Genomic DNA, 12,138 nt, shown 5'->3' on the forward strand with positions numbered 1-12,138 from the left:
CACTTAGCAACAGTCCAGTGCTGCTTCTCTGTAGCCCAGGTCAGGCGCCTCTGCCGCTGTTTATGGTTCAAAAGTGGCTTTACCTGGGGAATGCGGCACCTGTAGCCCATTTCCTGCACACGCCTGTGCACGGTGGCTCTGGATGTTTCCACACCAGACTCAGTCCACTGCTTCCTCAGGTTCCCCAAGGTCTGGAATCGGTCCTTCTCCACAATCTTCCTCAGGGTCCGGTCTCCTCTTCTGGTTGTACAATGTGTTTTCTGCCACATTGTTTCCTTCCAACAGACTTACCATTGAGGTGCCTTGATACAGCACTCTGGGAACAGCCTATTTGTTGAGAAATTTCTTTCTGGGTCTTACCCTCTTGCTTGAGGGTGTCAATGATGGCCTTCTTGACATCTGTCAGGTCGCTAGTCTTACCCATGATGGGGGTTTTGAGTAATGAACCAGGCAGGGAGTTTATAAAAGCCTGATGGTACCGTCACACAGTGCAATTTAGATCGCTACGACGGCACGATTTGTGACGTTCGAGCGATAAAGGTACGATATCGCAGCGTGTGACACGCTCCTGCGATCAGGGACCCCGCTGTGAATCGTACGTCGTAGCACATCGTTTGAAACTTTCTTTCGTCGTCTAGTGTCCCGCTGTGGCGGCATGATCGCATGGTGTGACAAAGGTGTGCACGATATTGTATACGATGTAAAGGGCGGAGGAGCTGGCTACGTAGGAGCGCTGAATTCTCCACCTCCCGTGTGCTGATTGGGCGGTACAATACTGTGCGCTCATTCGACAAAGGACTATTGTTCCCAGCGGATAAAACCGGAGCTCTCGAGCGCGCTATTCATTTCTCTCTGTAGCACGTGCTGTGAACAGAACTCCTAAATTCGCTGGATTCCCTGGACTTTTAACTACTAGACTTTTACCGCAAAAGGTATGTATAACGCTACAGCGTAGCATATGTTGCGCTTCAACGGGGATAAACGCTGGAGTGTGGTTGATTGTTCCTTTGAGTAGGGTAGGCCTGAGAACCTCAGGTACACAGCTGTTGCGTGGCCCAATTAATTAATCCTTTTACAGATCGAGATGGTTGACTGCCCCATTTAATACCAGTAGTAACATATATAGTTATTAGATCAATGGTCAGAACATTGTTTTGTAAGCACGTGTATTTATTGTACGTTTGTTTTCTTTTTAGGAACTATGCTCACTTCCGATGAGAGTTCTGTTGTTGCTGCTGCCCTGGTGTTTGAGGCAGCACGTCTCCAAGAGGAGAGACGTCCTAAACGAAAACGTCGCATGTGGACCCGGAGCTGGCTGCAGAAAAGATCCACATTGTCACACATGGGTCTCATAAGAGAGTTACGTGACAATAACCCTCAAGATTTCCGAAACTACCTTCGGATGTCCGAGGAATCCTTCAAAATAATACTGTCTGCTGTTACGCCACTCATACAAAGGTGTGATACGCCGATGCGTGCAGCCGTGCCCGTGGAGGAAAGGTTGGCGGTGACACTGCGCTTCCTGGCAACAGGAAGGTCTCTTCAGGATTTGCAGTTTTCCGCAGCTGTTTCCAGACCTTTCCTGAGCGTTGTGATTCCGGAGACATGCGAGGCCATTGTGCAGAGCTTAAGGCATTATATGGAGGTACTACTATTTTTTTTTGGCTGCTGTGTTATGTCGATATATTATACTAGCTATTGAACCAGTTCTACGCCCTGATGGCGAGCATTTCTATAGGTATATGTTCTACATCCTATCATGTGCTGCTCCCATCCTGCGCCCCCATTCAGACATGTGCTGCTGTGATCCTGCGCCTCCATTCTGACATGTGCTGCTACCATTTTGCGTCTCCATTCTGATATGTGCTGCTCCAACCCTGCGCCACCCTTTTTTATTTGCTGCTCCCAACGTAATTTTATTGATTCTATTATTTAGATATATTGTTTAGCACCCCCTCTGAGTGACCGAAGCCATCTGTAAAAAAAATGGCTGCCTGCATACTCTGTGTTGTTGACTTTGTTATACTAATCCATACTGCGCCTCAATCGCTGTAGGATGTCCACATGAGAGTGTATGTGCATAATATATTTGACCAAATTTGTACATGTTTCCTTCTCATCTTGCAGTTTCCCAAGACGGCGGATGACTGGAAGAGGATTGGTTCCGATTTTGATGAGCTGTGGCAGTTTCCAAACTGCGGTGGTGCATTAGATGGAAAGCATGTGCGCATCACGCAACCAGCCAACTCTGGATCATTTTTTTTCAACTACAAAGGATATTTCAGTGTGATCCTCATGGCCCTTGTCAATGCAAACTATGAGTTTGTCGATGTGGATGTTGGCATGAATGGTCGAGTCTCCGACGGTGGTGTTTTTGAACACACTTCATTTGGGGAAAGCTTGAGGAACAATGAACTGCTGTTGCCACTAAATGAAGACACAAAAGCAAACCTAAATTTTGTCTTCATCGCTGATGAAGCTTTCCCTCTTCATCCACATTTGCTGAAGCCATTTGCACAGAGAACACTCACACCGGAGCGCAGAATCTTTAATTACCGGTTGTCGAGGGCCCGTCGTGTGGTTGAAAATGCCTTTGGGATAATGGCAAATCGGTTTAGAGTGTTCCACACAGCTATCAACTTGAAGCTGCCGTCTATAGACATTGTGGTTTTGGCATGCTGTGTGCTCCATAATTTCCTGAGACGTCATGATACGAACTCCTATTCTCCTCCTTCGTTTATTGATGCAGTGGACGCACGAACCGGAGATATTGTGCCCGGGGAATGGCGTACACAACCTGAAAATTTTACAGCTCTTCAAGCTCTTGGATCTGGCAGACAGGCAGACGATGCAAGGGACTGTCGCGAAAAATACTGTCAGTACTTTAATGGTTCTGGAGCTGTACCGTGGCAGGATCGCGCCGTATAACATAAAAATTTGTTTTTTTGCTTTGCTGTCATATAAACCTCGCTAAATAACTTTAAATGTGATGCCTATACAATGTTGCTGTTAACCCTTATAGCTTGGTAAACATTAAAGAAAGAATGCGAAGATTTTTGTTTTTTTTTGTAACACTTCTTGGTTTTAAATTATTTTACAACAAAATATAACATAACCCCCCCACCAAAAAAAATATTATCTCCTGCCCAAGAGGTGTCGCAGCGTCACGCCCTGCTGCTCCACTTGACTCTGGAGGAGCGCTGCTGTCTGCTGCAGGAGCGCTGCTGTCCGCTCCAGTCGCAATTGTCTCGCCAGGAGCTCTCTTACGGTGGCCGTTTCTGTGGATAGAAGAGGTTGGAGAACCAACGTTGATTCCTCTGAAAATACATCTCGACCTCTGGGGCAGGACCGAATTTTCTGTGTTGTAAATTTCTATTTGGTCTGGCACCACAGGGCGATGTAAATTTTAATATATTTTACAGTTTTGGTTGTCTATGGTGACATCCAGCAGAAAACCACTCGCATTATCTTGATACTTACGGAGAAGGGACGCCGGTTCCTCATTGCCAGAACCAGAGCTGCTAATGTCCCATCCCAGCGATCTGGCCACTGCTGCAGCACCTAAAAGCAAATAATAACAGATCTGGTTAACTATGGAACACGCCGTTGGGAAGCGCTCGCAGTTTTGGTCACTTACGTATGTTAGCTTCTGGGGAGAATGCCGCCGACCCGGGGGAGGAAGAGGAGTGTCGAAAGGGAGGTGTTGAGGGTGGTGTAGGGGTGCGAGGCCGTCTGCTCTCTGGTGGTGGCGTGGTAGGCCGCTGGGTCATTACTGCGTCTGTAATGTATTCAAATATTTCCGCTACCCTCTTATGTCCCGTATGCAGTTGAAAAATTGTAATCTATGATTGTTAACTTACGTGACGTCACGGACTGTGGGCTCCCGCTGGTGCTGGATGCTGTGGTGCTGCTGGCAATGGCAGGTACCTGTTGCTGCCGCTGTCTCTCTACACAGAAAGTTTACAAACGCAATCTTTAAAAACACATGTAGAGTGCTGCAGATCAAAGCTAACAATATACTGAAACATAAAATTTATATCACACTTCACAGGGGTGCGAGGGTGCATGGTCGCAACAGATGGTGGAGGCGTGGTAGGCCGCTGGGTCATTACTGCGTCTGTAATGTCTTCAAATATTTCAGGTACCCTGTTATGTCCCGTGTGATGTTAAAAAAAATGCAATAAATGATTGTGAACTTACGTGATGTCCCGGACTGTGGGCTCCCACTGGTGCCTGAAGATGGGGTACTGGTGGCAATGGTGTGTCTGACTTGCCGCCGCTGTCTCTCTACACCTAAAGTAAAGAATCACAATGTTTACACACAAATGTTGAGTGCTGCAGAGCAAAGCTAGTACTAGTACTTGCCTCGCCTTGCCTCCGCACGCAACTCCGCAAACATTTGTGGCGTTTTATAGCGGAGGTCAGCCCATTTTTTACGCAGCTGAAGCTGACTGCGGCAGACACCAAACCTCCTTTCCATCATTCTTGTTATTTGTCCAAGCACTTCTCGCTTGTGGATGTGTGGGTGGGCAGGGCGGCTCTCCAGACCCTCGTAATCCATGGCATCCATCTGGGAAATAAAAAAAAGGAGTTCTGGCTGCCCCAGAGGAGCAGAACGCATTCTCGCCGCCATTTTAGATGGAATGACCCTGAAGAGCAACGCCCAGAGGAGGAGCTGCGCTCCGCCGTCCTGCCGCGCCATTGGCATCGCAATAGCGTTGCCGTTTATGAACAGCGTCACATTTGTGACGACTGAGCGTTAAGAAAGGAACGCACATAGTAAATGCCGTTCGAAGTATCGTTATATAACGCCGGAGCGGCACGTTAAGTACGCTCGTGGTCTATGACGGCGTGATGACGTTACAGCGTTCCTGCGTGCCTGCCCTAGCTTGTTTTTGTCCCCTGACATCGTGATAATGGCTGCCAGTCGCCGTGGTCCACCTATGGGCATCCCAGAGCTCAAGTTCCTTATTGGAACAATGGATAGGATGCAGTATGAAACCACAGGGATGGTGCTGCACCGCAACCAGCACAAGGAGGAAGTTGTCCGTGTGGTGTCTGAGGGCCTCAGGAAGCGGTTTGGGATAACTCGGACCAAGGCCCAGATTGTTAAAAAATGGGGCGATCTCAAGTCGAAAAGCACAGAGCGCCTGCAGGAGCTTCGCCAGGAGATTAGCAGAGGTTAGTACTCAGGTACCCAAAAGTATGTTGGACAGCTATGGGACAGTTTGAATGTTGCAGAGCCACTATGTGCCACAGCTATGGGACAGTATGAACGTTGCAGAGCCACTATGTGCCACAGCTATGGGACAGTTTGAACGTTGCAGAGCCACTATGTGCCACAGCTATGGGACAGTTTCTACGTTGCAGAGCCACTATGTGCCACTGCTATGGGACAGTTTGAACGTTGCAGAGCCACTATGTGCCACAGCTATGGGACAGTTTCTACGTTGCAGAGCCACTATGTGCCACTGCTATGGGACAGTTTGAACGTTGCAGAGCCACTATGTGCCACTGCTATGGGACAGTTTTAACGTTGCAGAGCCACTATGTGCCACAGCTATGGGACAGTTTCTACGTTGCAGAGCCACTATGTGCCACTGCTATGGGACAGTTTGAATGTTGCAGAGCCACTATGTGCCACAGCTATGGGACAGTTTGAATGTTGCAGAGCCACTATGTGCCACAGCTATGGGACAGTTTGAATGTTGCAGAGCCACTATGTGCCACAGCTATGGGACAGTTTGAACGTTGCAGAGCCACTATGTGCCACAGCTATGGGACAGTATGAACGGTGAAAAGTACTATGTGGCACAGCTAACTGCTGACCGAACTTTTTTTTTCCTTCACAGAGGCAAAGAGACAGCGCCGCCGTAGACACGAGGCATCACACACCGCCTCTGAAGTCCCAGAGCCCTCCGGGTCAAAGACAACTGATCCTAGTAGGTTCCCACAATAATGTGATTTGGGTTTGGTTGCAGGTCCCCTCCTCCCCCCCCCCCCCGGCAGCCAGTGTTGCCATATATGCTGACAGACCTTTTTTTTTTTTTTTTCCCTTCACAGAGGCAAAGACACAGCACCACCGCCGCCACGAGGCATCCCGCCCAGCCTCTTCTGGCTCTGTGCCCTCAGGGTCAACTCCTCCAGATCCTAGTAGGTTCCCACAAAAATGTTATTTGGATTTTGTTTCTGGTCCCCTTCCCCCCCCCGGCAGCCAGTGTGGCCATATATGCTAACAGACCTTTTTCAAAAATTTTTTTTTTTTTTTTTTTTCTTCACAGAGGCAAAGACACAGCACCGCCGCCGCCACGAGGCATCCCGCCCAGCCTCTTCTGGCTCTGTGCCCTCAGGGTCCAATGTCCCGGAGCCCTCCGGGTCAACTCCTCCAGATCCTAGTAGGTTCCCACAAAAATGTTATTTGGATTTTGTTTCTGGTCCCCTTCCCCCCCCCGGCAGCCAGTGTGGCCATATATGCTAACAGACCTTTTTCAAAAATTTTTTTTTTTTTTTTCTTCACAGAGGCAAAGACACAGCACCGCCGCCGCCACGAGGCATCCCGCCCAGCCTCTTCTGGCTCTGTGCCCTCAGGGTCCAATGTCCCGGAGCCCTCCGGGTCAACTCCTCCAGATCCTAGTAGGTTCCCACAAAAATGTTATTTGGATTTTGTTTCTGGTCCCCTTCCCCCCCCCGGCAGCCAGTGTGGCCATATATGCTAACAGACCTTTTTCAAAAATTTTTTTTTTTTTTTTTTTTCTTCACAGAGGCAAAGACACAGCACCGCCGCCGCCACGAGGCATCCCGCCCAGCCTCTTCTGGCTCTGTGCCCTCAGGGTCCAATGTCCCGGAGCCCTCCGGGTCAACTCCTCCAGATCCTAGTAGGTTCCCACAAAAATGTTATTTGGATTTTGTTTCTGGTCCCCTTCCCCCCCCCCGGCAGCCAGTGTGGCCATATATGCTAACAGACCTTTTTCAAAAATTTTTTTTTTTTTTTTTTTCTTCACAGAGGCAAAGACACAGCACCGCCGCCGCCACGAGGCATCCCGCCCAGCCTCTTCTGGCTCTGTGCCCTCAGGGTCCAATGTCCCGGAGCCCTCCGGGTCAACTCCTCCAGATCCTAGTAGGTTCCCACAAAAATGTTATTTGGATTTTGTTTCTGGTCCCCTTCCCCCCCCCGGCAGCCAGTGTGGCCATATATGCTAACAGACCTTTTTCAAAAATTTTTTTTTTTTTTTTTTTTCTTCACAGAGTCAAAGACACAGCACCGCCGCCGCCACGAGGCATCCCGCCCAGCCTCTTCTGGCTCTGTGCCCTCAGGGTCCAATGTCCCGGAGCCCTCCGGGTCAACTCCTCCAGATCCTAGTAGGTTCCCACAAAAATGTTATTTGGATTTTGTTTCTGGTCCCCTTCCCCCCCCCGGCAGCCAGTGTGGCCATATATGCTAACAGACCTTTTTCAAAAATTTTTTTTTTTTTTTTTTTTCTTCACAGAGGCAAAGACACAGCACCGCCGCCGCCACGAGGCATCCCGCCCAGCCTCTTCTGGCTCTGTGCCCTCAGGGTCCAATGTCCCGGAGCCCTCCGGGTCAACTCCTCCAGATCCTAGTAGGTTCCCACAAAAATGTTATTTGGATTTTGTTTCTGGTCCCCTTCCCCCCCCCGGCAGCCAGTGTGGCCATATATGCTAACAGACCTTTTTCAAAAATTTTTTTTTTTTTTTTTTTTCTTCACAGAGGCAAAGACACAGCACCGCCGCCGCCACGAGGCATCCCGCCCAGCCTCTTCTGGCTCTGTGCCCTCAGGGTCCAATGTCCCGGAGCCCTCCGGGTCAACTCCTCCAGATCCTAGTAGGTTCCCACAAAAATGTTATTTGGATTTTGTTTCTGGTCCCCTTCCCCCCCCCGGCAGCCAGTGTTGCCATATATGCTAACAGAACTTTTAAAAAAATTTTTTTTTTTTTTTTTTCTTCACAGAGTCAAAGACACAGCACCACCGCCGCCACGAGGCATCCCGCCCAGCCTCTCCTGGATCTGTGCCCTCCGGGTCAACTCCTCCAGATCCTAGTAGGTTCCCACAATTATGTGATTTGGATTAAGTTGCAGGTCCCCTCTTAACACCCCCCCCCCTCCCCCGGCAGCCACTGTTGCCATATATGCTGACAGACCTTGTTTTTTTTTTTTCCTTCACAGAGGCAAAGAGACAGCGCCGCCGCCGACAGCACGAGGCATTCAACAGCGACTCAGATCCAGAAGTGCCCTCCGTGCCTCAACATTCTAGTAGGTTCCCACAATTAAGTTATTTGGATTTTGTTGCAGGCCCACTCTTTCACCCCCAACCCAAACAACCACCCTCCCCCCCCCCCCCCCCCCCTTTGCTTATTTTTTTTATTTTTTTTCATTCACAGAAGCAAAGACACATCGGGAGACTACAGTGTTATTAATGTTATGTTTTTTGACCCACAGCTCTCGTCACTGTCAACAAAGAGGATATTGAAGCCGGCATAGACAAGTTACTCCACACTATGGCACATATTCAGGAGCAGCACAATGTGGCAATGGAGGAGCTGCAGAAGCTGCGGGACATGTGCCAGCAGTTGTAGGCGGGCCAATAATCCATTTTTTGTTGTTCCAATTAAAAGATTTAGTTAAACTTTCATTCGATTTTTTTTTTTTAGTTAACTGTACATGAATTTGTTACGTTAATTTGTTCCCTCATACAGTGCTGTGATTGAGACACACCAATCAAAAAGTAGTGATAGAATGTATAATAAAAGCTTTTATTTCAAACATTATTTTAACAAGACAAAAAAAAAAAAGGGATGTAAAAGTAGTTAGGAAATCACAAATTATGATACGACGATTGTTCCGGCTGAAAATTTTGGTGCCTGATGGGCGAAGCCATATGTAAAGGTATTGGTGTGTAGGAGTTATTAGGGGGTGGCTGGCCGAAGTGGGAAACGTGAGGATTGTGTCGCATCGATGTCTGACCCTGTGACCAACCATTGAAATTTGATGGCTCTGTCCGCTGTATTGGCCGGGAAGAGACCAAACAAGTGTTCTTGTCCAAATCGCCATCAGTACCCTTGTTTACTGCTTCCAGAATCAGACGCTCTGCTAGTATTCTTTGGTTGTCGTCCATTTTTGCCAGTTTGTCAACCACATAGTGTCCAAACCCCTCTAACGCAGGGCTAACATTTCTTGTCAACACCTTCTTTGCCAGGCTCAATAGTTCATTTGAGGCGTCTGAGGTGGCTTTCCGTTTTCTTTGAACTTGCCTCGATTGAGTCCTGGCAGGTGCCGCCTCCACTAGATCTGTTGTTGTGCAGTCCTGTGAACAGTCAAGTGTACTCTCCTGCGCACTGTCATCCTGGGGGGGGGAAAAAAAAAAAAAAAGTTATGAACCCGGCAACAAAAAGTAGTACCACCATAACCGCATCCAAACTATATATTCGTAGTAGGTAACAAAAAGATTATAATATATTTGATGCTTAGTAATATTCTTTAACCCTCCCTTTTATTGAATACTTTGAACTACACTGTTCTGACTGCTATGGGAACCTGACCAATATTTAATAGTCTAAATAGTCTCAACAAGAGTACATCGGCAGCTTGACGCGATACTATTTTCTATATTGCTTCGATGGTATGGTTTACATATATCTCCATTTCATACATATTACGTTCCCCTTATAATTCTTGACTGCAACAGGGTTACTTATGTGTACATGTTTTTGTAACAACTTTAAACTGATGTGATAATCAGAAGTATAAAACCTAAAATGCAGAGAAAAATTATGTAATTATAGGACACATTGGTGAACTTTCGTCCAAAGAGCTACTTACTTGTTGCCCTTGTGACTCCTGCTCGGCGTGGTTCTCCGAAACTATTGGTTCCACAGGTGCCAACAATCGAAGACACGTTGAAGTCCGTGGCACCTCTTGGTCCCTCAGAAAATTAAGATGCTCAAAATACCACAGTTTTGGCACATAAACTTCTTCAGTGGAAGCTCCGGACCTTGTAGTCTGAAGAACCTTGTTCAGCTCCTTCCTCCAGACCGTGCGGAGCGCCTGGATTTTCTTTTTAATAACTGCTTCGTTAGCTGCCTCATCTGGTGCCTGACGATTGTAAAGCTCAATGAGCTGTAAGTAACCCTCCCTCCTCTTTTCCCTGTTACAATACTCAGGAGATTTTATTTTCCAGAGGCAGGGAAAAGACTGATAAATCTCGATGAAATCCCGGATGAACTCCACACGATTTGACATCTAAAAAGTAATTAAAAAAAAAAATTACATGGTTGACAAAGCGTCCTATTAACAATACTTTTGCCAGTGTGCCAAACGCTTAACAACAGCAGCCACACAAAGCGCTCATGCCTACCATCGCTTCTTCCATCTGCCGCGCCTATAGTCCACCATAACCCAAAACAGTGTACCGCCCGCTTCCCTACAGCAGCCACACAAAGCGCTCATGGTGACCATACATTGTACCATCTGCCACGCTCTAACTCAACAGACACAACCGGTCATAAGCAGTCACAACAGCGTACCATCCGCATCGCTTCAGCGGTGGAACGAAGCGGTCATGCCGAACAAACTGAGTTCCATCTACCACGCTGTAGCCCACCAGTCACGACCAGTCACGACCAGTCACAACAGCGTACCATCCGCATCGCTTCTTCAATCTGCCGCGCCTATAGTCCACCATAACCCAAAACAGTGTACCGCCCGCTTCCCTACAGCAGCCACACAAAGCGCTCATGGTGACCATACATTGTACCATCTGCCACGCTGTAGCGCAACAGACACAACCGGTCATAAGCAGTCACAACAGCGTACCATCCGCATCGCTTCAGCGGTGGAACGAAGCGGTCATGCCGAACAAACTGAGTTCCATCTACCACGCTGTAGCCCACCAGTCACGACCAGTCACAACAGCGTACCATCCGCATCGCTTCTTCAATCTGCCGCGCCTATAGTCCACCATAACCCAAAACAGTGTACCGCCCGCTTCCCTACAGCAGCCACACAAAGCGCTCATGGTGACCATACATTGTACCATCTGCCACGCTGTAGCGCAACAGACACAACCGGTCATAAGCAGTCACAACAGCGTACCATCCGCATCGCTTCAGCGGTGGAACGAAGCGGTCATGCCGAACAAACTGAGTTCCATCTACCACGCTGTAGCCCACCAGTCACGACCAGTCACAACAGCGTACCATCCGCATCGCTTCTTCAATCTGCCGCGCCTATAGTCCACCATAACCCAAAACAGTGTACCGCCCGCTTCCCTACAGCAGCCACACAAAGCGCTCATGGTGACCATACATTGCGCCATCTGCCACGCTCTAGCTCATCACACACAACCGGTCATAAGCAGTCACACCAGCGTACCATCCGCATCGCTTCAGCGGTGGAACGAAGCGGTCATGCCCAGGGCCGTATTTAGAGTTTCTGCTGCCCTAGGCACTTTTAGTGCTGCCTCCCCCTTTGGTGAGTATGACACTATCGGCAGTGACTTTGGCAAAAATCGCTGATGTGAAAGTCGCCTGAGAGAATCCTGACAGCGTGCAGTGTGCACTGTGAGAATTCAGAAGTCTGCAGTCACAAAGAATGACTGCAGACTCATCACAAGCCTGGACATCCCCTTTAAAGGGACTCTGTCACCTGAATTTGGAGGGAACAATTTTCAGCCATAGGGGCGGGGTTTTCGGGTGTTTGATTCACCCTTTCCTTACCCGCTGGCTGCATGCTGGCTGCAATATTGGATTGAAGCTCATTCTCTGTCCTCCATAGTACACGCCTGCGCAAGGCAAGATTGCCTTGTGCAGGTATGTACTACGGAGGACAGAGAATGAGCTTCAATCCAATATTGCAGCCAGCGGGTAAGGAAAGGGTGAATCAAACACCCAAAAACCCCGCCTCCATGGCTGAAAATTGTTCCCTCCAAATTCAGGTGACAGTGTCCCTTTAAATCTCCTAACATATATAAAAACATGAGAGTTAGCATCACAAATAACATTTACATCCAGGTACCTGATAGATGACGTCGCCTCTGGAGCCGTTCTCCTTTTGTCCAGATCCCATGATGAGTTTTTTCTTATCCACAGCCGTCTCTGCAGACTTCCATCTTCGCCGCTCTT

At 48.3% G+C, this 12,138-nt stretch overlaps 1 protein-coding gene across 1 annotated transcript; it reads right to left on the reverse strand.

Annotated features, from left to right (window-relative positions):
- Window positions 1-8,751: 8,751 nt before the first annotated feature.
- On the reverse strand, window positions 8,752-10,706 carry LOC138669625 (uncharacterized). Its single transcript, XM_069756267.1, has 2 exons — window positions 9,839-10,706; window positions 8,752-9,362 (listed from the first exon to the last, which is right to left on the reverse strand). The coding sequence occupies exons 1-2, from the start codon at window positions 10,256-10,258 to the stop codon at window positions 8,835-8,837; spliced, it is 948 nt and encodes a 315-aa protein (XP_069612368.1). The 5' UTR covers window positions 10,259-10,706; the 3' UTR covers window positions 8,752-8,834.
- Between the last annotated feature and the right edge of the window lie 1,432 nt (window positions 10,707-12,138).

This window comes from Ranitomeya imitator, chromosome 3, assembly GCF_032444005.1.
Source record: "Ranitomeya imitator isolate aRanImi1 chromosome 3, aRanImi1.pri, whole genome shotgun sequence".
In the NCBI taxonomy this organism is placed as follows: Eukaryota; Metazoa; Chordata; class Amphibia; order Anura; family Dendrobatidae; genus Ranitomeya; species Ranitomeya imitator.